Source organism: Strix aluco, chromosome 13 (genome assembly GCF_031877795.1).
Source record: "Strix aluco isolate bStrAlu1 chromosome 13, bStrAlu1.hap1, whole genome shotgun sequence".
NCBI classification, from domain to species: Eukaryota; Metazoa; Chordata; class Aves; order Strigiformes; family Strigidae; genus Strix; species Strix aluco.
The window spans coordinates 20,448,604-20,475,112 of NC_133943.1; the positions used below are offsets into that span (position 1 = coordinate 20,448,604).

At 54.1% G+C, this 26,509-nt stretch overlaps 1 protein-coding gene across 12 annotated transcripts in view; it reads right to left on the reverse strand.

The window, feature by feature from the left end:
* LOC141929469 (protocadherin gamma-A4-like) overlaps positions 1-26,509 on the reverse strand; it is a 56,334-nt gene that overhangs the window by 5,899 nt on the left and 23,926 nt on the right. For 7 of the 12 annotated variants that reach the window (XM_074838947.1, XM_074838946.1, XM_074838952.1 and 4 more), the window contains exons 2-3: positions 16,520-16,578; positions 1,502-1,590 (exon numbers count right to left, since the gene is read on the reverse strand). In XM_074838947.1, the coding sequence (XP_074695048.1) occupies positions 1,502-1,590; positions 16,520-16,578 (148 nt within the window). Of the gene's footprint in view, positions 1-1,501; positions 1,591-16,519; positions 16,579-18,541; positions 19,137-19,366; positions 21,267-21,634; positions 23,847-23,866; positions 24,458-26,509 lie in introns of those variants that run through there. The other 5 variants (XM_074838950.1, XM_074838949.1, XM_074838955.1 and 2 more) reach the window with 4 other exon arrangements.

A 26,509-nucleotide genomic window follows, 5' to 3' on the forward strand; every position in this document is an offset into this window, starting at 1 on the left:
CACCCACCCACCCACCACAGCAAGGGACCAGCGTGGGCAAGAAAAGGATGGAGTGCATAGAGCCATCCTCTCCCTGGGGCTGCAGAAGGGAAAGCTCTTATCTAGCAGATGGATCTGATTTAAATTAACCCCCTGAGCAGACTGAAGCCGTGGGAGAGGTTAGGACTGTTTGAGACTTGTGGATTGGGGGAGATTTGCTGCAATAGGGCCTGGGGCTACATGGAAGTCAGTGCTTAACCTGGAAGAGACCTGCTCAGCTCTCAGATCCCAGGGACTGCTGGAGCAGCAGTAAGAAAAACAGCTTTATTTTCAGGCAAGGAAAGCGGATCTGGAGGCACTGGGTGATGATAACCACATGCAACCCGGGAGGCTATTTTTCCATGGTCGTTTTTCAGAGCAGAGACACATTTTCGCATCGTTTCTTTCCCTTGAGTGTAAACAACTCCCTTGCCCAAGACCTTCGTCCCCTTCCCCTGCCACCGCAGCTGTGTCTCCAGGCTGGTGTCTGCAGCAGTGAAGTTCAGCTGCAGCAGCTTTCCAAGAAAGCAACACCAAAGCCATCCCTCCTCCCCCAGATTCCTTCTCTCCCAACAGCTCAAAGGAAATATCCTAAGCATTTTGCACAGGGTTTTATGGCTGTGCTGTTGCTTCTATTTTTAAATCAAGGGGGAAAAGACTTGGAGGTATTTATAAATAAAGGCTGTATGAAACCCCGCCTCTTTATCCATAGTGCTGTGCAGAGTGATAATTGCACTTCTTTTATATAAAGCCACGGAGACCGTGAATGCATGGGAACACCCCTCCCTGCCCACTGCTTCCATATGGCACAGCCGTAAACCAGAACAAACCAACCCCAAATGACCCCAAACCAAACAAACCCCTGTAACTACAACTGCAGAGACAGCAGCAGCCAGTGGGGCAAACCCTGGTGAACCCATGGCTCAGCGGAGGGACGCAGCACAAGCAGGGAGCATGCACCCACGTCTCTGGACATAAGGTTTGTTGGGGATACTGAGTCAGGCATTTACTGCATTCCTGGCCCAGCCTCTAGCCACAAGCAAATCTTTCAGGCTTTCCACCTTACAGCAAGTTGCAACATAGCAGACGTTTCATTTACTGGAACCTTATGGAACCAAGTAGTTTATAAAGCATCATCTCAAGACTGGCTTTTTCATGTAACACAACCACATCACGAGCCAGATAACGTTCCGTCCAGTACATAGATAACATAGTTTGGGTGGAAGAGGCACCCCTGTCTTTGGCATGCCTGATGCTGATGGCTATCTGGTGTCGCCTCTGCCTGAATCCTTCCCAACCCCTCTCTTCTGCAGGGTAACACAGACAGCAGTGCTTTTCCACCAGCATCTGTTAAAGGGTTTTTGAAGCCACCCCAGTTAACCCAGATATATCAAGCCCATCAGCATCTTATCTAACAGCATGCATCTGAGATGTCCGTGAGAGAGCAAGTGCCATGGTTTTCCCACGTGCGATGGAGACCAACCATTTGCTGAAGCCAGGATCATGGCTTGGAGCATCTCCGTGTCAAACTGGTTGTTCGGCCAGGCTCCACCTTCCTCTCCATTCTGGGAGCTACGGGAAAAGAAACAGCAAGTTACTACAGCTCGGCTTTAAATCCTTCTGTTAAATAACGCTCAAGAGTCAAGACACTTTCAGAGGTCTCCATCCCTCACCAGGCTTTTGAAGAATAACCACCAATACCAAAAGCACTTGGGGGCTCAGTGGTGCTCCCAGCAACACCTACCTAACTTCTGTCAACTTCAGAGATAGCCAGCACCTCATCACCTCAAAATCCCACCAATATAATGTACCACTACAAAAAATGCTGGTCCTAAAGTCCCAGAGGTGCATGCACCCATGTACAACCAGGTCCTGTGTTCCTTCTGCAGGTCACATGTGTGGATGCACCTTTCAAGCTATTTCAGGCTACAACCCCACTCTGCAGCTTCATCTGGAAGACAGAGGGTGAGAAAACCCCACGGCATGGTGGGCTTTAGGATCAGCATGGAGCCAGCTGCTCGGCACCACAAAACTTGCTCCAAATGGAGTCCAAGAGCAGCTGCCAGCTCTGCAGAGCCAACAGCAAACAGTCCTGGGGAGGCTGGAGCAACAGCAAGAGGAGAGAAGGGAGGTGGGCACCTGCCTGGGACTGGCTGATGGTGGGGCTGAGCACTGCAGATCCGCCTGGGAAACCTCTGGGAATGCTATCAGACTTCCACTAAGGAGGTTTTGTGACCGAGGTTACAATCAGCAGTCTGTGCACAGTTTAACAAACCCCGCTTTCATGTTTGCCAGGTGCCAGCTGTGCTTGGCCACCATTCACTGCTGGTGGCACTTCCCCTCTGGAGAGGTCAGGACTGTGCTTCCAGAGCCTCTCCAGAGCCTCCCCGCTTCCAGCCGAGAGACCTAAACATCTCACCAGCTTCCTGGGTCCTCCTCTGCTCTGACCCTAAGTGACCACATCACTCAGACCACCAGTCTCTCCTCTCCTGCCCACTGGGATGCCAGGATCTGCCCCTTGGCTGTGTGCTGGCTCTCCTGCGAGGAGGGCTGCCCCAGTCCTGCAGCTGGGAGCTCTGCAGAAGCGGGGTTTGAAAGCCCTTGGAGAGAGCTGAGCCTGTTTCCCAGGCAAGCGTTCAAGCCATCAGGCTGCAAGGCACGGAGGTGGCCTCCTCCTCCTCACCACTATAGTCCCAGCCCTTAGTCCCAGGAGCTGCCAGGCCCCAAAGCCCTGCTCAGCCCCCAAAGCCCTGCTCAGACATGCTCAAGCAGCCAAGATCTCCCCCAGCTCTGGGGTCTCCTGCAGGCAAGTCCATGTTTGAGCACTTGGCACCCCGCACACTGCAAATGCCAGCGCAGGCACTACCAGTGCCAACTCAACACCACATGCTGGGTGGCAGATGGGCTCTTTGCCACCATGCCGAGCATCCCACTGCCTGAGTCCCCCCACTGGTTGCACCCGCTGCAGCCCTCACGCACAGGACAGTCTCAATATGGTCATTTTGGAACTGAGAAAAACCCATCCGTGAAGGTTGTATCTGCCATAGCGACCTTGTAGCATGAGCAGCTCCCGTGTCTAGGATGCTGCCTCAGCTGCATCAAAGCTCTGCAAGGAGGGAAGCCCTGAATGCACAAAAGCTTTCTCTCTTTTCCCCGTGCAATATCCTGCACACAGGAAAAAAAACTGCAGATGAATGGGATGGATAAGGGTGGCTGTGAGCTCTGCTCAGACCCCACATGGCCCTGCTTGGTCACACAGCTTGGTATGAACCCAGTGAGGGGTATATATGGGCAAACTCCCTTTGAAACACAAGATCTGAGTGTAAGGATGAGTGTATGGACACTTTCAGGTACTCTGCGGAAAGTCTGGTCTTAAGTAACATGTCCAAAGACAAGCAAGACCTGTGCCAGGACCACACAACCATCCATCCCCTCCCCTTCTGCACTGCCTGCGTGATCCATCTCCGGCCAGGCACAGGGCTCTGCTCTCATACCGGCTTATCTGTGGAGGATGCAAACAATCCCTAATGTGGCAGAGGCTGCCCTGGCACGACACTGCCGACAGCACCGCTTCTGACATACCTGCCGTCTGCTGCAACCCCGGGCATCCCACAAACTATTTATATCCTTCCTCTGCGACACGTGCGGTGGCACAGTTTCAAGAAGGCCAGCAGTGAGACTTGCTCACCTCGTAAATTGATTTCAGCACTTGCGTGATGGTTGTGCTGATCCACGGACGTGGGTGCTATCGCCCTGCACTCGGTGCTGTGCATAGAGCCCAGGCAGCGAGGGCAAGGAGGGGACAGCCCTGGGGCTGCAGTGACCTGTTAATGTCACAAGCAGGGCTGGGAATAGAGCCCTGGGCTAGATCCAATAAAGGACTTAAGAACCTAAACCTCATTGCAAACCACAACCCATTCAGCCACCAGTTAACTCCAGCAGCTCCTGCCCCACCAGCTGCCCCACCGGCTGGCAGCTGAGGCTCCCAGGTTTTTCAGGGCTGCAGGAAAGCTGCCCAGAAATATCCTGGTGCCTCCCAGCCACTGCTCCTAGCTCTGGGGTCTGCCCCGGCATGCTAATGGGATCCGGGTGTGGGGAAAGGCAAAACATGGGGAAGTGCCAAATCCTTTTTTTTTTTTTTTTTTTTTTTTTAATTGCAATATGCCAGTGGTTTGAACTCTGTTTGGAAATCAGAGGCCCGGATTCAACTTCCTCTTTGATGCGGCAGTGCTGGCATCACATTTTTCACCTCCCGAAAGACTCTTTCCTCCCTTCCCACCTCTCCTTTGGGCAACTGGACAGAAGTTCCTGCCTCCTGTCAAAGCCATGCCTCTGTGCCCTAGGCCAGCAGGAATGCAGGGAAGGAAAGGCTCCCCCTGTGGTCAGGGCATTCACCTGGGAAGTAGCACCAGGACCCCCAACTTCACTGAGCTCCCTAACCAGGTGCTCCTCACTCTCCACCCCAACGACACCTGGCCCCAGGGCTACATGCAGGCACAGACAGGAAAGCTGGCCACCACTGAGCACCAGACTTGCCCAGGGCTGGATTGGAAAGAGGGGGAAGAAAGGCAGTGGTTAGTCCCTGCAGCCTGGGAGGGGGTTGAGTGACAGTCCCTCTGGTGCACAGTACAAGAGAGGCAGCTGTGCCAAGAAACCTGTGGATATTGTTCAGGTTGGTTTGAGCTCTTGTTTTAGAGTTGTGTGCCCCCAGGAAAGGGTGACCACGCAGCACCAATGAGCAGAGGGAAGTTTATCCCTGAAGGAGGGTGAGACAGGCAGCATTTCAGAGCCTTTTCCCTTCTTCTGGTCTTAGAGAGGGAGTGAATACATGTGAACTCACGTGGTGGGCCTCTCCGGCCGCTGAGTTATGGCTATACTCCAGTGTCAGGGGGACAGCCAAAGCCCTACATCCCCTTAATGCCCTGTGGGATCACAAAACCACAGACCGATTCAGATGGACAGGGACATGAAGCACCCAGCCTAACAAAGGTGGAAAGGTCTCTGGTCCAACACCCCACTCAAAAGAGGGCCAAGCTTTCAGCTGGACCCAACTTGATATTAGATGTTCTGGGCCTGAGCAGCCACATTCTGAGTATGAGATTTCTCCATCTCTCTGGCTTCCTGTTCCAGTGTTTGACCACCCTTGGGTAAAAAATGTTTCCTAACATCTACTCCAAATCTGTCTTGTTGCAATGTGTGCCTATTGCCCCTCGTCCTTTCACTGTGCACCTCTGAAGACAGCAATGAGACCCTTCTCCCAGCTCTCACACCTCCTCCCCTGCCTCGGACTCCAGACCTCTGAGCATTTGCATGGCTCCCATATGGCCATGTCTTTGTTGCAGTGGGGAGCCCAGTGGCACAGTGCTCCAGACGTGATCCCATAAGTGCTGAACTGAGGGCAACCATCTCTTCTCTTGACCTGCTGGCTACCATCTTACCACCAAAACCCAGACAGTCTCCACCACAGAAATGGTGCACTGGTGACTCATGTTCAGCCTGATGGCTTTTTCTGCAAACTTACTGCATCCAGTGTTCCCAAAGTTTGCACAAACAGCCCCAAAGCTGGTGCCTGCTCCTCATGATGCCACGCAGAAAAGCTATTTTAGAAATGCCTTAGCGTTGCAAAAAATGGTATTGAGTTCACTTCTCTAAGCAGGAAGTTCAAGTGCCTCAATTACTTGCAGTGCAATCATCCAGAATTCAGAGACACAGAAAAAAAACAAGTGCTGTAATCTAAAAACACCCAAAAATAACTTCTCGTATTGAAAAAAGGCACACAGCTGATGACCAGATCTGGCCATCTTCCATGACTGTAGGATGGAATTGTGAATCAGAGCTGTGAATCACCAATTCAATAGCAAGCAGCCTGCCCTGCCCTGCCCTGCTCCCCCTGCCTGGGGCAGGCAGACCTCAGAGCCCCCCCTTGCAGCACTGCTCCCCACTCAGCCACAGCCTTGGGCACTGCTGTGGGGAGGCTGCTGGGAACAGGGGGGGCTGGTTCCTATGGAAATGACTCCAAGGACTTGCTGGTTTTAATACAAATGCCGTTGACTCAATAGGTTTTTTTCTAAAAACCCATCCCCCATAGATTAGATTTTTTTTTTTTCTCTGTTCAATTCTACTCCACACTTCAAAGCTCAGCAAAGAGCTGGCTTTCATTTTCGGGAATGTTTCCAGCACAGCTAGGACTGGAGAGAAGAAGCGAACCCACGTTTGAGACAAACCCAGGAATGCAGCATCTTAGGGGGCTCAGAGCATGGTGGACATGGAGCACAGGACTGGGGCTGTGCCAGCAGAGGCAGGTACAGCTGGAGTACAACCTGCAAAAGCCTTCGTTAAACCTGGCTACATGGAAATCAGGGAATGCTGAAATGAAAGGCTTGCCCTGCAGCCTTGACACAGCCCCACCACGTGCTACATCACTAAGCTGCCCCATTGCCGAGGGCTTCCACAAGCATCTGCCCAAGCAGCGTAGGGTGGACGAGGGTGCTTTACTGACCAGCTATTTTGTGGCACCCCCAGTCACCACGTCTCTTTTTAATTTCCTCTTCGAGCACAGAATTATTCATTTCCTTGCGGGGTTGCTATGGAGCTCGTCACTATGGCAGCCAAAGGCCTCGCAAACATTTATTTGCACAACTGCCCGGTGGATTCCTGAAAAATTGTTTTTCTCACTCTGCAGCTGGAAACATGAGCCGTAGCAGTGCCACAACAAATTGAAGAAGTTTATTCATGCCAGAGCGGTGCTGTCACAGCCCCAGGGGCTGGAGAGGACAACTAAGCAAGATCCTGGCACCCCAGGGGTGCCTGGCAGGACTGTGGGCAGCGTTTGGCCTGGAGGTTTTCCTGGGACACCCTCAGCATCCTCCTTCCTCTCTCCTTTGGGGCTTTCTGGCTCCTACGGCAGTGGCCCCCAGCCAGCACTTCTCCCACCCCACAGCCCCAGCTGCTGCCAGGCTTTCCCACTCCTAGGAGGGGGTTGTGGCTAGGGTTTGTTTCTCCTCCCAGCCTCTTCCCCTTTCGCTCCCATTTGCTCCCCAGCTCTGGCTGCTGCTTCCCCCATCCCATCACTGGGAGGCTGGCTGGGGCAGGGCTCTGCCTTCCCCTCCCCAGCCTCAGGGGGTATCTTCAAGCCCATTCCTCCAGTCCCATTCCCGGGCAGTTCCTGCTCCCAGCAGGCTGCACCCCCAGCCTAACTTCCCCTTCACTGCTGTTCCCTCTCTCCCAGCTTCCTCTAAGCCCTCCCTGCCCCCGCTGCCACCTCCCACACACACCTCCAGCCGGAGACAGCAGCAGAAATAAAATCTCAGCCTTCGTGTTTCTCGGCTGGCAAAGTGACAAGCAAGAGGGAACGGATCCATCCCTGCCGGTGCTGAGTCTCTGCTGCACTCGAGGTGCGCTGGGGACACAGTCCCATGGCTGGGGATGCAGCCCCAGGGTCAGTATCCCTCCGTCCCACCACCCATGCCAGCCTCCTGCAGCCCCAGCCTACAGCCCACCACCCTCCTGCCTCCCCCAGCCTCTGAAAAAAAGGAACCAGCTCCAAAATTGCCACAATCCCCTGCTTTTCTCCCTTCCTTAACAAAGGATGCTGCTGGTCTTTCCCCATGCTCCCCCGGCTCTGCACATTCCCTGCCACTTCCGTAATGCTGGAGAGGATCTGGATGAGACCCAGCTTTAAGATCATGACTGTGCAAAGATGGGATTGAAAATGTTAGCAGGCAAGCAGGGGGAAGATTTGCAGCCTCCCAAAGCACCAGCAAGTCCTTACTTCCAGCCAGCAAGAGCTGCTGGGATACTGCTCTGTCAGGCAGAGGCAGAACAAAAAAAGGCCATGATGTCTTTAAACGGGGACCAGGGGCAGTCCCCCCTCCCAGGGACTCTTCAGTCCTCCTGGATGAGCTGGAGCTGAGACAAGTATTATTTCACCCAGCCCACCCTGCCGCCATCCATGCCCCAAACATGCCGGGAAGGATATTTTGAGAAATTCTTTAGAAAGGTTATTGTGCCTGTTTGTCAGATCCCTGTGCCTCTGCAGCCGGCCATGGCATGTGCTCAGCTGCGCAGGAAGCAGATGGAGACAGAAAAATTAAACCAATACACATAGCACCTGCTAAATTACCTAAAATAACGTTTCTATACATAACACTGGGATGATGAAACTCCTGATATTCTAGGGGCTTTCCAGAATGAGAAACATGTCCCATCATTATAATATTTCTCTTTCTCCATAAAAGACTCTCCAGCTTTTGTCCTGCCTGGCAGGATCTGGATGGCTCAGACTTCAAGGGCCATCACAGTGCAGATAAAGGGATTATTGGCCCAGGATGGGCAATAAGGGAAGGAAACATTCAGCTGAAGAAGGCTGCGTGAGCTAGAAAGAAGCTCAGGTACGGAATCTACTGAGATTTGGGCTGTTAATAGACAAAAGAGTGAACCCTGCAAGCAGGGATGCTCACGGGCATCGTGCACAGCACGGCGGGGCAGCTCTGTGGTCTCCTGGCTGTGGAAAGGGAGGTGGGGTGGGACCAGGACCACTGCTACAAAACCTTCAGTTTCCAATCCCAGTATTGGGTTAGCTCTGCAGGAAGGCAGGGAAAGGAGAGCAGTTATTCAAGGACAACTCCTACTCCCAGCGTCAAAACAGCTCCTGCCTGTCGCAGCATCCCAAATCCACTCCAAAACTGCATTGTGGGGCTGTAGCCCATGCTCAGAGGAAATCCAGGCTCTGAGCAGCATCATAATGCCTTAAAGCAGTGTTTTCTCTGCAGCATTTGATAGGAAACCACATTCATAGAACCATAGAATCATTTAGGTTGGAAAAGACCTTTAAGATCATTGAGTCCAACCCTTAACCTAACACTGCCAGGTCCACCACTAAACCATGTCCCTAAGCACCACATCTACATGTCTTTTAAATACCTCCAGAGATGGTGACTCAACCACTTCCCTGGGCAGCCTGTTCCAATGCTTGATAACCCTTTCAGTGAAGATATTTTTCCTAATATCCAATCTAAACCTGCCCTGACACAACTTGAGGCTGTTTTCTCTCATCCCATCACTTGTTACCTGGGAAAAGAGGCCAACACCCTCCTCGCTGCAACCTCCTTTCAGGTAACTGTAGAGGGCAATGAGGTCTCCCCCAGCCTCCTTTTCTCCAGACTAAACAACCCCAGTTCCCTCAGCCACTTCTCATAAGACTTGTTCTCCATACCCTTCACCAGCTTCATTGCTCTTCTTTGGCCACACTCCAGCACCCCAAAGCTGTGAGCCTCTGAGTGATCTTCAACCTTTCCTGTTTCAAGACCCACCAGGGCAACACCAAATCTGACAGATGTAACCGTCCAGCCCTTGCTGGGCTTCTGTGGTTCCCTCCGAGGTGTTTACTGGCAGAAGACACAAGCAGGCTGGGGGATGGCATTGGCTGCATCATCAGGCATGAACAACCACCTCAAATACTCAGAAAGGCAACTCCTCTCCCAGGTTCCCCAGGACCTGCCACAAGCTGGTGATTTGAGCTCTGCAGCCCCAGCGACTTTGACAGGGGGAAAACCCTTCCTTTGGAGCAGAGCCCCTTTACTAGCACAACTCCTCCTTCACTCAGGGGTCCACAGCTCACGATAAAGTTCAGAGGCTCTCAATCTTAGGAGAGTGCTGTGTTACTTAGATTACGGCTGTTCCTGCAAAGTGATAACTTCAAAGGGATTTCCAGAGAGCGCTGTGATTTTTCAGACTGCTGGGCTCCACTCACACCTTCCAGAGGCCCTGGGGTGGCAGCTGAGAGCAGCTCCACACTCTGCATGCTGCAGGAACAGTAGAGCGATCACTCAAGCATCTGAACAGGCAGATGAATACAAACCAGCCTGAAGAAGCAGTAATTTTAGCCCAAAGACTGTTGCACAGTGTTGCAAAATGTGGAACGTCACCTGGCAAAGCAAATACCACTGCAAACCTTGAGTGCATTTGGGATGGAAACCTGAGGATTACAATTATTTCTTAAACTTCCCAGGGTGGCAGTTATTTCTGCTGCTCCTCTTGGCTCTGTCAACGAGGAGCTGAGGGTGGGAAACCTGCGCAGCCCAGAAGGGCCAGCAGTTGCTCCCAGGGCTCCTGGCCTTCCCCAGGAACCATGGTGACACCAGCTGTGGTGCATGTCCCATTAGCTGCATGTTCTCCAGGAGACACCTGTCCTGACAACTGCCTCCTTTTCCCTTTTTCAACCTATTTCCCCTATGCTGCCCATCCACTGATTCTATTAGCCCTGGCTTCTGGAAGCTGCTGAGTGGTTTCAACCAGATCTGAAGTTTCTGATATGCTACTCTTCCACCATTTGCATGAAAATCAACAAAAGCCCCTCACTGGTGTTTCCTACTAGGGAAAGGCTCAGTTACCAGCCATGCTTGGCCCACTAGCTGGCCTGTCACTGCCTGTCATCACACGGGTGGCTGGACATTGCAAAAGCTGCTTGTTCTGCTGCTGGTTCAGAGCTGGGCACAGCCTGGGATGCTGTGTGGGATGACAGTGGTGCTGGGGATGGGCTCAGAGAAAGCAAGAGGCTGCAGATGTGGTGGAGAATGGAGAAGAGGAGCATAGGGAGGCCCTCACTGCATAGTGCACAGTAGGGCAGCAAGAGCAGATATTGTGGTGGAAAACACCAGGGACCTTGAAAGACTGGAGGAGTGGGCCATGTGAACATCATGAGGTTTGAAAAGGTCGAGTTTAAGGTCCTGCACATGGGTCAGGGAAATCCCCAATATCAGTACAGGCTGGGGGATGAAGGGATTGAGAACAGCCCTGTGGAGAAGGACTGGGGGTACTTGTGGGTGAAAAATGGGACACGAGCCGGCAATGTGCACTCACAGCCCAACTGTATCCTGGGCTGCATCAGCAGCAGCTGGCCAGCAGGTCGAGGAAGGTGGTTCTCCCCCTCCATTCTGCTCTCCTGAGACCCCCTGGAGCACTGCACCCAGCTCTGGGGTCCCCAGCACAAGACAGACATGGACCTGTGAGAGCGGGTCCAGGGGAGCCCACTGAAATGGTTCAAGGGCTGGGACAGCTCTGCTGTGGGGAGAGGCTGAGAGAGGGGGGTTGTTCAGCCTTGAGAAGAGAAGGCCCCAGGGAGACCTTACTGTGGCCTTTCAATATTGAAGGGGGGCTTGTAAGAAAGCTAAAGACTTTCTACCAGGGCCTGGTGTGACAGCACAAGAGGCAACAGTTTTAAACTGAAAGTGGGTAGGGTTTGGGTTGGACATAAGGAAGAAATGTCTTACAGCGAGGGTGGTGAGACACTGGCACAGGTTGCCCAGAGAAGCTGTGGCTGCCCCTTCCCTGGAAGGGTTCAAGGCCAGGTTGGATGGGCCTTTGGGCAACCTGGGCTAGTGGAAGGTGTCCCTGCCCATGGCAAAGGATCTTTGAAGGTCCCTTCCAACGCAAACCCTTCTGTGTTTCCATGAAAAGATGCCATAAGAGCCATAGTGGGGCATGAGAGGGACGGAGGGGTCACAGTCACAGGGACCTGGCTCTGCAGCCCAGATGTAGCACTGGAAGGGAGGGAGAGGACTGCTTCAGGCTGCAGCTTGGCCAGCGCCTCTGCCCAGCACATGTCAGTTTTCACATCATTTTCAACCAAAGAGTGGACAGAAGGTAATTCTGTCAGTGTTTACCCAGACATCCCCACCAGTGCAGGTGTGCATATGGTTTATGGCACTTGCTACTGTATCCACTATATAATGTTACACAAACTTGCAACGTAAATTCCTAGGGGGTTACAACACCGACAGACATGCCTGTGGCTGCTGGGTTAGCAAGTATTTTTTTTAGGAAAGACATGCTAAAGCCTGCATCTGTGGCCAGTTGTCTTTCTGCTGTGTATCTGCCCCCGCACCGCATAAGCCCATGAACGTCCGTGCGTCCCTCTGTCCTCTGGCCCCAGCTGCTGTGTGCTCTGAGATGTCCCACCCAGACACGTTTGGGGTCCCTTTGATGGGAGCGTGTCCTGGTGCTGCTGTCACACGGGACCTCCTGACCACCCCAAACACACACTAGAAGCCCCCCGAGCTGCAGTCACCCTTTGGCGGTACCTGCACGCTCTGCACGCCATGAATGCTCCTCAGAGCTTTAAGGACTATCCTTGGAACACCTTTTTTCCCCTCCCTGGCCCCCACCACGCACAGGCAGGCTGTCATTAGCCCCGCAAGCCCAACTCTTGGAGCTCAGGCATGAAAATGAAAAAAAAGAATGAAAAAACCCTCTTTTCCTTCATAGCTCTCCTACGGGCACCTCCACTGTCTGCTGCAAACCCCCTTTTGCTGCGCTCTCCTTCCTCCCTCTGCACAGCCTGGGTGATGATGGCCGGGGTCAGACAAGGTGGCTGCGGTTTAACAAACGCGTGAAGCAAAATGACTATTGACTGTGTTGGCCCTGGGAGGGGGAGTCTGGCTTGCAACAGTGTTGGAAACCAGTAGCACGGAGACATTTAGGATTAGAGAAAACAAGCCGGAGAGAGGAGGTGTGAAATGACATTCCGTATCTTCTTTGCATGCTTTGCTCCTCCCTCCCCCAGAGTGACTTGGAATTCCCACACTGCTTCCCACCTCCTTGTGAGTCCCCCGCCACGGTCTCTGCGGTGTCTCCTGCCTGGGATCTCCGTCCAGCCTGCCCACACGGCCCGAGATTGTCCCCACTCCTCCACGAGCTGCCCAGGACACATCGGCACTTCCCAGCCTGGGATGTCTCACCTTCCCATTCCCACCTGTGAGCAACACAGAACCCTCCCCACTCCTCCAGGAAGGAAATCTTGACTTGAGCTGGGTGTTTTCCTGAATAAACCATCACACAGAGATCAAGACAAGGAGCTACAGGGGTCAGGCCAGTACCGTGAACACGCGGGGCACAATCCTGGTCTCTGTTCCTTTGGCAACTAGTGAAATAGCAACAAGTACCAGTCCCAGCTCCTGTGTTCTCCCTCCATACCCCCACCCCCCGCCAGGGAAACCCCGCACTGCTGATCCCACAGGGATGTCCTGCAATGCTGCTGGACTGTACGTCTCCTTCACTTTGGACAATTCATTGCTGTAATCTCCACTACAGCCCAGCCACTGATCTGATTTGTCTGGCAACGGCATCTGCTGCTCGGTATCATTCTGTATTCATGTACATTTGCCCAGAGATAGCATGGGTGCTTTTTTTTTTTTTTTAGAAAACAAAATACAGGCATGATTAAATGAACTAATCTATCCTCCTCTTTCTCCCAAACAAGATTAATTGAGAATTGGTCTACTCAAGTCTGACTCCCTCCTACATTTTCAGAGGATATTGTCTGAGCTCTTATTTTCTGAGCATGTGCACCAGAGCTCCCCTGTGTTTCAGAACAAAGATCAAATTCTCTTTGTTGTGCTGTAACAGTGCTCTGAATGCAGCAATATATGAGATCACGAGACAGTTCCTGCCCTATTGAGCTTACCCTGAGTTTTTCAGGTGTTCAGAGACATGTGGGATTTGTTTTGGTGGGCAGGGCTACGCTGAGAGAAGACCGAATTGTTCCTTCTCCAACTCCCATGAAGACAGCAAAAGAGAAATCACAACATGGGTTTAAGCCTGCTTTCTGGCTTAGGGTCAGTGCTGGACTGCCCTCTGGGATCCATTCAAACCACTAGCCTAAGCTTTCCTGTCTTTATTGCTATTTAATTTGGGTCAAACAAATGCAGTTAAGAGCACATCCCTTTTTTTTCTTTTCATCTAAGAGGTGGTCTGTGTTCCCCAAGCTCTGCAGTTCAGAGAGCTCGTGGTGCTAGAGAGGTTCACCTGTCAGCAGGAGACACAGTAATACCTGAGATAACATCGGAGAGCGTAACAGTGGGCAGGGCTCAGGCAGCTGCCCTTGCACCCTCTTTAATACCTGCACTACCAACCAGTGCCTGGGAAATTCACACACCAGATAGCAAAATGCTGGGAAAAGCACAACAGGGAGTGGACTGCTCTTCAGGATTTGCCTGTTTGATCACAAGAGAGATGTCAGGGCTGAGCACTGAACACATAGAACTTTGTATTTCCATCCTTTAGTATTGTAACACAGGTTTAGAATAAAAACAGCTCCCTTGATTTAACTTAAAACAGGATAAAAGAAACAGAAAAAAAAATCATCAAGAGCTGTTTCATTGCAAATGTGGAATCTGCACACAGGCAGGTGGGGAAAATCAGCAGGAATTAAAATCCACTGACTTATTTCAGTACCAGCCTGTTCTCAGGCAAAGTCCCTCTCCAAAGCCAGGGACCAGCCTGGGCAGCCCATGCTACGGGAACCCCTGCCTCAGCAGGCACTGACAGGAGCCACTGATGGCTGTTTCAGGGACTACTGTGGGCACCCAACTCACAGATCATCGGGGGTAACATCACGGCTTGTGCACCAGAACGAACATGTCATGCTAGCCCAGCTCCCCATGAACTGACTCTGGGGCTGCCTTTCCTCCTGCCCTCTCTCTTCCCACCCCACATGCTGCTGCTGCTCCCACTTACACACTGGGAAGTGCTGGAGATTGTAAAGAGCTTCAGGCAGAGGCTGGAGGCTGGGGTGAGGGTCACTGTCCCATGACCTGATAAAATGTCCCTGTCACTGAGTTGAGTAGGCCTGGACTGCATCAGCTCTGTGCCTTGAAGAGCTCCAGCATGATGCTAGAACAGGCAGCAATAGAGCTTGCTCTGATGGGGCTCATTTACTCGCTTCTCGTAACAAAACTATTACAGCAGCTCTGGCACACTTCTGTATTAACAGGGCTTTGTTAATTGTCATTTGAACTAAGGCATAAATGGTTAGAAAGATTTTCCTTGATTAAAATGTTGTCAGTGATGGGGAATTCAACAGACCTCTGAGAAAACTGTTCCAGCGCTAGCCTTGTTTTAAAGTCCATGGCTGGTTTCTAGTAGGAATGCTTTATCTACTTTACATCAGACCCTCACTCCATTTTAGCTTTGTCAGCTAGAAAAGCCTAGTAACACAGTTTAATCACTGTAACAACTTGGCTCTAGCGGTCTAATTTTCTATTAAGCTAAATTACTGAGCCAGACCCAGAGAAAGACTCAGACACAACCAGCTGCTGCAGATGTTTAACTGCAAGCTCCAACACCAAAACCCAGAACCCGATGCTCCCTGTGGTACCCTTTAAACCTCCAGGGAGCTGCCCGAGTGGTCACCAAGAATGACAAAGCACAGAGGTGTGAGCTCCTCTCTTTTCCTCAGAGCACAGTGTCTGAATTTACTCCTGATTGCTCCAAGGGTATAGTTCTTGGGTATGCTCCAAAGGATATAATTTTTTCACATATAAATTAACCTGGACCCGGTCTCCTCATAGACAGTAACCTCAAGGAAGTTCACCCTCTGAGAAGGATCCCTGCCCCTGCTTATGGACCAGGAGGGAAGATGTGAGAGAAGGGCATCTGCTCAACATTTTCTTGTCAACGCTTTCTCACTGTGGACCAAGAAAAACAAACTTTGTTGGGCCAGAGGAAAGAGTGCACAATCAAGAGAGGGCCACTAACTCGGGAGGAAGGTCGCTGCTCTGCTGTCAGGTTTTCTTATCTTTTTGACATCACATGCGAATCGGCAAAAACTCAGCCATGGTTTTGACAGCAAGACCAGACCTTAGGAGACATCCTTCCTGTGAGTCTCCTGACCCATTAGGTTTCATTTCTTCTTCTTTAGCCTCCCTCTGCTCAGTGGCCCAGCTCCAGTGGGAAGCGTGCAGAGGGCTCCTCACCTGGATGAGCCGATGAACCACCCCATGTTGGTGATGGCACTTCCCAAGGACCGCAAGAAAGATTCCAAACTCCCCAAAAAATGGAGCTGGATCTGGGGGTCCCAACCCCAATTCAGCCAGACTAGCCCACAGGAGAAAGCACATACAGTGGCATTGCATGAGGGACCTGCTCCTGCTGAGTTAGATATGGCTGGGACACGTTCCTCTAGAGGGGCCTTTGGGGACCTGAGGCTCATTCACTCAACTTCTGGCTGTCACGGGGGCTTACACAAGTGGGTTGGCACAAGATGCTCAAGCCAGAGCAGGCAATACACTTCAGCAGCACAGAGCTCAAGGCTCCATGGCTGGTAAAGGGACTCACACAGTGATTTCCAGTGGCAAGGGGAGTAATCAAGATTTTGGACTCTGAGTCTAGTCTAAATGCTCAAAATCTGCTTTGAAGAAGCCTTTCTCTGTGAAGCATGTTTTCCAGTCCTTTAACCATCTCATAACTTCACCTGGAATTCCCTCTGATTCCTGACTGTCCTCCTTGAGCTGTAGACACCAAAACACACAACAGCTGTCACCCCACCACCAAACCAAGCTGACACAGAAGCAGCCCTATTTCTGACTCTTTGGCTGGACAATTCTACCAGTGACAGGGAACATCCATCCTCAGAGCTGTGAGTCGAGGACTTTTCAGCCCTGGAAGTGGCATGCAAAGGAAAGAAACCTTCACCAGACACATACATGGAGAAAGAGGCACTTACCCACTCGTTCCAGGTCTCTGGGTCTGAGAGAAGCGCCAGTCTGTGTTAGGCTGAGCTTGCTGTGGAGAAAATAGAAGAGTTGTTTTAATACCTCTATTCTTGCCTTTGAAAATGAAAGCGAACTGATCCTGGATTATTTCAGTCTGGAATATCAGCGTGTTCTTTCCAAGTAAAGCAAATCAATTAGAACAAAAAGAAAGCTCCCCCTCCCCCTTTCTTGAGTATTTCTGAACCAGCATGAATACTAAAAAGCATGAGAAAAACCATTCAGTGAATAATCTTCCAAAGCAGCTCAGGAAACCAGGCTGTGAAAGAAATGAAGCATGAAATAAACTGATAAGGGCATCAATTCAGCAGAAGCAATGGTACCAAAGTAATGAGCTTGGAGGAGGGTGGGGGTGGCAGAGTTAATTGATACCGAGAAAGATGTTTTTAATGCCAGAAGGTAAAATGATAACAGACCTTCCTAATCTGTCCTTCTTCTGTCCTTAAAAAGGCCTGCCTGAGATCTTGATTTCACACATTGTATTTGAATGACTTTTCCTAGATGCTGTGGCCTCGGAGCATTACAATATTTTTCTGTCCGCAGAGAAAAGAATGAACTTCCGACAGCAAAAGAAAAAAGCATTATTTGTTTAGGAGACACAATAAACTTCGGACACAGCAGCACACTTTGTAACTTCATTAGTAAGCCCCCATATCACTTTCTGCCTGTGTTATTTTACTATCAGACAATAGAGATTTTGTAAATAAGGAAGGACACGAAGCAGGCTTGCATATTCCTGTTTGAATCATGCCTTTGTGAAGAGCACTAAATAGCAGAACTGTTTTCTGTCTGCAAGATGCATACTTCCGAAAATCATAATCTTCTTAATTAACTCCAGAATGATAACATGCTACCTGGAAAGGACAACCTTAGGAATGAGCAGTTCATAGTCCAGACAGTGGAACATCAATATTACAGGATTATTCTGCTTGTACATGCAATTACTAAGGAAAAGTGAAGACGGGTACAGCTGACCTAGATTTTTATTTAGTAAATGTGATTTCACTAATTTCTCCACAGCTTTGATGATTCTTATGAAAGAATATATTAGAATAAATTACTCCCCTAAAATAGAGGCCCCACTGGTACCCATGCTGCATGCAAATTAAGCTGTTTAAATACTTGCCCTGCGGATTTCAGATACACATTTTTGCACACGCTGACACACAATCCTGCACTAGATAAGACCTTCCCAATCTATATTTTGAATTCCTGTTGTAATTACCACTTTCAAATTCAGGACAGGCATTTATGACACAAAATTACTTTACTTTTTATATCCCAAAGTTATAAAAGCTACAGCTAAATACAGTCACCTACATCCATATTTAGACATCTGAATACAAGTGGCTAAAGTTTTCAAAGCACGCCGCTGCCTAGGTCTCTGCAAGCCCAAGGGCATGTAAGGTCACCAGGATCTTTGTGAAAAATGTCACTACGTTCAGTGATGAATAGTGAATTCAGCCCCTGGCTTAAAATGACCAAGCTGGAAAATGATCCCTTGTCAGGGCAAATCGTAATTAATAACACTCGGGAGTTAAGAAATGAGAAATTTCTACGAAGCACCTCTAAAATAGAGTAAAAGAAACACTGACAACTTTGCTTTCAGATAACATCCTCCCACATCGCAGTTCGTATGCCACGCAGAATCAAGAAGTTAAACACCCAGAAAATATGTTCCTGACCATGTTAAGAATCACTTTAAAAAATAAAAGAATATGAACGGGGCCAAGGGAAAACTCTCCACTTCCACAAACACACAGTCTTTGACTTTATAGTGCCGCCCAGCCCCTTCCCCCACCTCCATCAAGCCGAGCCAAAGCTTTCACCTGCCACCTCCCAGGAGGTGACAGTGACACACGTGCCCTGAAGCCACCTTCTTAGGTGGAAGGACAGACAGAGAACAGCCAGCTGGCCCAGATATTATGGACCATTGCGCTTAGCGGACAGGACAGTAAGAAACACCCTCCTCTTACCCCGTCACAGGGACTCGCTAAGGTGCTGGTCACCTGCTCGTAGGCAGCCATGGTCTCCGCAGTGCTAGAATGGCTGAAAGGTTTTACAAAGAGGAAATCGCTCTGGTCAGACATGGGTGAGAAACAAGAGGTGTAATTCTGTGCCTGGGAGGTCAAGCCCGCTCCTCCCACGTCCAGGTACTTGATGAAGCCATCTGGCTTCATCTGCCCACGGAAATGGGAGGCAGGCTTGCGGCCAGTCCCTCGGCAGCAATCCGCAAAGGTCCAGCTGGCAGTGCCAGCTTTGAGACACCGGGCAGCCACCACAGCAAACATCACGCAGGACACAAGAGAAATGGACACCAAGGAGATGATGAGGTAAAGCGTTAGGTTGGTATCCTGGGGAGAAGATTTGGGGAGGTCCAAGGACTTGGCGAAGTCCTGAACACTGTTTTCCTCTGGAGAAATGACTATTACCACGGAGGCCGAGAGGGACGGTGTCCCATTGTCCCTCACTTCAACCACCAGCCTGTGGGGATCTTCTGACTCCCTAAGAGCCTGTGCAACCCTTATCTCTCCAGAGCGGCGTTCCACTTGGAAAGGCAAAACCTCTGCATTCTCCTGCAGCTGGTAGGACAGCCAGGCATTATGGCCACTATCAGCATCAACAGCTACAATTTTGGTGACCAGATAGCCAGGTTCTGCCAAGACCGGGATGGTTTGGTGGAAGGCAGAGCCCTTGGGGACGGATGGGTAGACAATGGTGGGGGCATTGTCGTTCTCATCCAGGACGAACACGTGGACCACAGCAGTGCTACTCAGCGCAGGAGACCCAGCATCCTTCACCTCCACAGGCACCTGGAACACCTTGTCTTGCTCGTAGTCCAGAGCCCGCATGGTGTAGATGGTGCCGTTGTCCTGGTCTATCCTGAAGTAGGTTGAGATGGGTACATCCTGCATCCCATTGTCCAGGATGGAGTAAGACAGCTTGGCGTTGCTACCCTCGTCAGGATCAGATGCTGACACCGAAAAAACGGAAGTTCCAGGAAAGGAGTTTTCCTGAACATGGGCTGTATCAAAAGGGCTGGAGAAATTCGGTGCATTATCATTCACGTCAGCAATTCGGAGGTAAAAGGTTTTTTGTGTGGCCCTCTGTGGGGACCCTGAATCCACAGCCTTCACCGTGATGTTGTATCCACTGGCCTTCTCCCGATCAAGGGGACCATTTGTGACCAGCGAGAAGTGCTCTTTAAAAGATGACACCAATTTAAATGGGAGCTCCTTCGCTATCTGCAGACGGACCTGCCCGTTGTCACCAGAATCATTGTCCTTCACACCAATGAGGGCAATCACAGTGCCTGGGGTTGCATCCTCCTGCACTGGGCTGGAGAGAGAGGTCAGCATGATCTCTGGGCTGTTATCATTGATATCGATTAATTCCACTCGCAGGTGACAGTGTCCTTCCATGGCTGGGGAACCCTTGTCCCTGGCTCGAACCGCAATCTCGTAAGCACTGGATTCCTCATAATCCAGCGGGGCTTTGGTTCTGATCTCCCCTGTCCGGGGGTCTAAGGAGAACAGCTTGGTGAATTTACCAGGTGCATTATTGCTAGTTTTGAAAGAATATTCCACGTCCCCGTTGGGACCTTCATCCAGGTCAGTGACATTCAGCTTGGTGACCAGAGTGCCCACTGGCACGTTCTCCTCCAAATGTACCTTGGATATGGGTGGGTCACAGACAGGAGGGTTGTCATTTGCATCCAGGACATGGATGGTAACCCTGGCAGTGCCAGATTTCACTGGATTCCCTCCATCCAGGGCTGTCAGTGTTAGGTGATGAACAGCCACTTTCTCTCTATCCAGTGCTTTTTCAAGTACAATCTCAGGCATTTTAACACCATCTCCTCTCACGTTGATACTCAGGGCGAAATGCTCGCTGGGGCTCAGCTCATAGGTGGAGATGGAATTGGAGCCCATATCCGGGTCTTCTGCTACCTCCAGGGGTAGCCGAGTCCCAGGGTTGGCTACCTCAGTGATCTCCAAGACCACCTCCGGCTTGGGGAACTGGGGCGCGTTGTCGTTCACGTCGAGGACGTCCACCTCGACGCGGTGGAGCTGGAGGGGATTCTCCATGACGAGTTGGAGGTGCAGGGAGCACGTGGGGCTCTGCCCGCACAGAGCCTCCCGGTCCAGCCTGCTGTCCAGGAGCAGCACGCCCGCCGCCAGGTCCACCTGGAAGTGCCGCTGCCCACCCTCGCTCACCAGGCGCAGGTTGCGGGCGGCCAGGCTCCGCACCTCCAGCCCCAGGTCCTTGGCCAGGTCGCCCACCGAGGAGCCCGGCTCTCGGTCCTCGGGCACGGAGTAGAGGAGCTGGGAGCTGCTGGGAGCCGGCAAGCAGGAGAGGGCTGCGAGCAGCAGCGGGAGCTGCCATGGCAAACTCCGTCCCCCGAGCATCCCGTGCCGGGTGTGAGAGCGGAGCAGCGCGGAGCGGAGCGGCGGCGGCTCCGCGCAGCCTCCCCCGCCTCCCCGCCCCCGCTGCCGGCCCCGGCAGCCGCCGCCGCGCCGGAACCCCCGCGCCCCGGGGGGGTCCGAGCGGGTTTTGCAGGGAGGAAGCCGCCGCCGGAGCCGCCGGAGCCGGGCGGGGAGGGATGGAGGGGGCGGGGGGGGGGGGGGGGAGGGCGATCGCAGCCCGGCCGGCTGAGCCGCTCCTCGGCACGCAAAGACACACAAAGTCGGCGAGCGGAGGGGATGGACCTAGTGACAGTTTTACGTCTCTCCACAGCTCCCTCCTCCGCCTCCTCCTCCTTTTTTCTCCCTCCTCCTCCTCCTCTCCCTCCGCCGCCGCCTTCCCCAAAATACGCACGGCGTAACCGCCCCCCCCCCGCGCCCCGCCGCCGCCACTCCGCCCCCGCAGCGCCGGGAGGGCGCCGGGGACTCCCGGCAGCGGGAACCCCCGCTCCGCCCCTCCCCGCCCCGCCCGGCTGCTGGGAGCCGGCACCGGCGGCACCCCCTCCCCACAGCCGGCTGGGGGTGCCGCACCCCGAGCCGCTCCGGTGCCGAGCCCCGCAGACGCCGGGGCTGCGGCCAGGCTGGGGGACACGCTCCCGAGCTCACCTCGCTGCACAGGGTGGGATCCGGCGGGTTGGCCCCGGCTGGACCCGCCGAGGGTTTCACAAACATGAACTCGCTGATATCCGAGACCGGCGAAAAGCAGGAGCGGTAACGCGGGGCAGGGGGTGCCGTGGCTGTCACCTGGACGCCCATCACCGTGTCCCCTTGCTTAGGCTCATAGTGCAAGTGCCCAAAAATGTGGCTGGGAGGGGGCTGAAGCGTGTGGACGCTCTCCACGCAGCAGCCCTGGTTGGCAGGCGCAGAGCCCCGCCGGAGGCACCGCACGCCCAGCACTGCCAGTCCCACCAGTGAGACGGTGGAGATGAGCGCTAGGGACACGATCAGATAAAGCGTAACTGTGGGCAAGCCCCCACCGTCAGTGGCCCGAGCCTCGGAGCCCTGCAAGGCCTCTGGGCCCCTCTCCTCCACCAGCACCACCAGTGTGACGGCTGTGGAGAGTGGGGGCTCCCCGGCATCCCGGACCACCACCAGCAGTTCGTGCGCAGAGGCATCCGTCTCCTGCAGGGCCCGCATGATCCGGATCTCCCCGGAGCGCAGGGCCACGCTGAAAAGCCCCGGGTCTGTGGCTTCCACGAGGTGGTAGGAGAGCCAGGCATTGCGCCCCGAGTCCGCATCTATTGCCACCACCTTGGTGATGAGAGCAGGAGGGGCGGTGGAGGGGGAGATTCGGAACTGGGTAGCGGAGTCCTCCCCGGCCCTGGGGAAATGCACCCGTGGGGCATTGTCGTTCTGGTCCACTATAAAAACGTGAACCAGCGTCCTGTTCCTCAGGGCCGGGGAGCCACCATCAGAGACCTCCACATGGAACTGGAGATAGGTGGTTTGCTCATAGTCAAAGGGGAGTTTGGCAGAGATCTGCCCACTTGTGGGATGTATGGAGAGGTAGCGAGTCGGATCCAGGCCTGGATCTGTCCCACCAGCTCGCAGGATGGAATAGGAGAGGCGGGAATTCTGCTCCGAGTCAGGGTCGGCAGCAGAAACTGTGACCAGCACGCTGCCCACTGGGTTGTTTTCTGCCACCAGCACTTCGTAGGATGCTTGCTCAAACTGGGGCGCGTTGTCATTGACATCTGCCAGGGCGATTGGCAAGGTGGTGTGGCGGGAGAGCGGGGGACTGCCCAGGTCTGAGGCAGAGATGGTGACATTGTAGTAGGCAACATGCTCCCGGTCCAAACGGGTGCTGGTTAGCAGCGAATACTGGTGCTCATAGTCCTTACGCAGCTGGAAGGGAAGGTCTGGAGAGACGTGACATTGGACCCTGCCCTGCTCACCAGAGTCCCTGTCTCTGACGTGTATCACGGCCACCACTGTGCCCGGGGGTGCGTCCTCGCTCAGGGAGCTGGAGAAGGAGGTGAGAATGACCTCAGGGGCATTGTCATTCACATCAGTGATTTCCACCACCACACTGCAGTGCTCCTCCATTGTGGGTGACCCCATGTCTTTGGCCTCCACTTCGATCTCATACACCGTCGCCTCCTCGAAGTCCAGGTTGCCCTGGACACGAATCTCCCCAGTTTGCTCATCGATGGCAAAGATCTGGCGCAGGGCAGCTGAGTTGTGGCTGCTGAGGGAGTAGCGGATGTCTCCATTGGGCCCTTCATCCACATCGGTGGCGTTTAACTTCACCACGAGGGTTCCCAGTGGTGAGTTCTCCACCAAGCGGGCTCCATACGATGGTCTGTCAAAGACTGGGTGGTTGTCATTGGCATCCAGGACCTGAATAGTGATGCGTATCTTGCTGGACTGGGGGGGAGAGCCCCCATCTTCAGCAGTCAGCACCAGGTGATGGAAAGCTCTGAGTTCCCGGTCCAGGGCCCTCTCCAGCACCAGCTCAGGGAACTTCCCACCATCAGTGCGTGCCTTCACGTTGAGGTTGAAGTTCTCATTGGCACTCAGGTGATAGGTCTGCAAGGTGTTGGTGCCCACGTCGGGGTCCTGGGCAGGCTGGATGGGAAAGCGGGCACCCAGGGACGCCAGCTCATAGATGCGCAAGGAAACCTCGTCACTGGGGAACTCCGGGGGGTTGTCATTGATATCCAGGATCTCCACCTCAATGCGGTAAAACTCCACTGGGTTCTCGATGGCAAGTTTCAGGTGGAGGAAGCAGCGGGGGTTCTGCCCGCAGAGCTGCTCCCGGTCTATCCGCTCGCTGACCATGATAACACCGGTGTTCACATTGACCGAGAAGTACTGGGAATCCGAATCGGACAGTACCTGCAGATTAGCTGCCGCCAGTTTCGCCACATCGGTGCCCAGGTCCTTCGCGATATTGCCCACGAAGGCGCCCCGGGTGAGCTCCTCGGGGATGCTGTACCGGATCTGGGCAGAGGAGCTGTGCAAGAACAAACAGAAAGAGAAGACAGGCGGCAGCCCCAGGGCCCGGCCCGCCTTCCCTGCCCTCGGCATCCTTGCCGGGTGGGCGGCCGGGGAGCGATGCCCTCCGCGCTGCGGGGCCGCGCTCAGCGCTCGCCGCTCCCATTCATTGTTTGGGGCGGACGCGGTCGGGCGCGGGAGGGGCGCGGGGCTCCGCGCAGCCGCCTCGCCATTGGCTGCGAGGCCGCGCGGCTCCTCCAATGGGCGCGCTGCTTCCCCCGGACAGCAACACCGGCGCCAATCGCCAGCCGCCGCCTGTTGCCGCGCGGCGCGAACCTGCGCGGCGCTTCCCCGCGCGGCGGCGGCGGCGGCTCCGCGCCCCCCGCGCATCCCCCGCGCATCCCCCGCGCCGGGCCGGGGCAGCGAGGGCGACCCCGGGGATGGCGGGGGCGGGGAGGGGAAGGAAGGCGCGGCCCGGCCGCCCGGCGAGCCCCGCACCGGCACCGCCTTCCCCTGCTCCTAGGCTCTCACCTGGCCGGGGTCCCGCAGAGTACCGGTAGCGGGGAGGAAAGCCCCGGTTGCCCTCGGTAGGGTCGCGGGGGGTGGGCAAGGCCGCAGGAAGGTGAAGTCGCTCCGGTCGGAGCCGGGGGAGAAGCAGGTGCTGTAGCACTGGGACTGGGAGTCGGTGGGTCGCAGGGTGACTTCCATGTACTTAAGGGTGCCGTCGGAGCTGAGCTGGAGCTTGGGGCTGGAGTGCTTGAAGAAGTCCCGGGAGGGCGACTCGCTGAGCCAGCAGCAGCAGCAGGGCGAGGCGGCGGCACGGCCTCTGCGGCGGAGGCACCGGGCAGCCAGGACAGTGACGGTAGCGAGCGCCACGGTGCTAACAGCTGCCAGCGCGATGATCAGGTAGAGGGTCAGGTCCGGCTTCTCCTTGGCACCAGCCAGGAAATCCCGAGGCTTGTAGCTCTCCTCCAGGGCTGCCTCCTCCAGGGCCACGGTGATGGTGACAGTGGTGGAGAGTGGGGGGTCACCATTGTCCGTCACCTGGACAATGAGCTGCTGTGTTGCCATGTCAGTGTCCCGGAGGGCACGCGTCGTCCGCACCTCCCCGGTGTACAGTGACACGTGGAACAAGGAGGGGTCGGTGGACTGTGGCAGCAGGTGGTATGAGAGCCAGGCATTGTGCCCAGCATCCGCATCCACTGCTGTCACCTTGGTGACCAGGTAGCCTGCTGGAGCAGACAGCGGGACCCTCTGTGGTGCTGGGATGTCGCTGTCGCTGGTAGGGTGCAGGATGGTGGGGGGGTGGTCATTCTGGTCCAACACAAAGATGTAGACAGTAACGTTGGCATGGAGCGGGGGGGACCCCGAGTCCCGCACAGCCACAGAGACAGGCAGAACCTGCAGCAGCTCAAAGTCGAAGGTGCGCTGAGCATAGAGGTTGCCATTGTCAGGGTTGATATGGACAAAGGAAGAGATGGGGGCACCCTGCACTTGGCCACTCTCTATGGAGTAAACAAGCCGGGAATTATCCCCATCATCAGGGTCTGAGGCAGAGACAGTGCACAGCAGAGAGCCAGGTGGGTTGTTCTCCAGGAGGAAGGCATCATAGGAGGGCTGCAAGAAGTGTGGTGGGTTGTCATTCACATCAGATATGTTGAGGAGCAGCGTGAGGGTCGTGGTGAGGGCAGGAGATCCACCATCCTGGGCAATCAGCTCCACTATGTACTGTGAGGTGGACTCTCGGTCCAGGCTGTCCCGTGTGACCAGGGAGAAATGGTTCTGAAGGGACCTGATGGCAAAAGGCACATCGGGGGAGATCTCCAAGCTCACATCCCCATTGGCCCCCGAGTCTCGGTCCCGTATGTTGAAGAGCCCCACAACGGTCTCTGGTGGGGTGTCTTCTGGCACCGGGTTCAGCAGGGAGGTGAGCAGCACCTCTGGGGGATTGTCATTGGTGTCTGCCACTTCCACCCGCAGTACACAGTGGCCCTCCATCTCCGGGACCCCTCCATCATGGGCTCGCACATAGATCTCATAGAAAGGTGATTCCTCAAAGTCCAGGGCCCCACTCACCCGGACCTCACCACTGTGGGGATCCAGGGTGAAGAGCCTCCGGACCAAGTCGGAGGTGTGAACCCCAAAGGAGTACTGCGTCTCCCCATTGGGCCCCTCATCAGGGTCAGACGCATTGAGCCGGAGGAGCAGGGCCCCCACAGGCGTGTTTTCCGGGACTTGCACCTTGTACGTGGCACGGTCAAAGGTGGGTGCATTGTCATTGACATCCAGGACCAGGACTGTTATCTGCACTGTGCCTGAGCGGGCTGGGCTTCCCCCATCCACGGCCGTCAGCACCAGCTGCAGTTCTGGCTGCTCTTCCCGGTCCAGGGCACGCTCCAGCACCAGCTCCGGGAAGAGTTTGCCATCCTGCTGCTGTTTGACGTCCAGGGAAAAGTGGGAGTTAGGGCTCAGCCAGTAGGACCCCACGGTATTGGTGCCCACATCGGGGTCCTGCGCGCTCTCCAGGGGGAAGCGTGCAGCCAC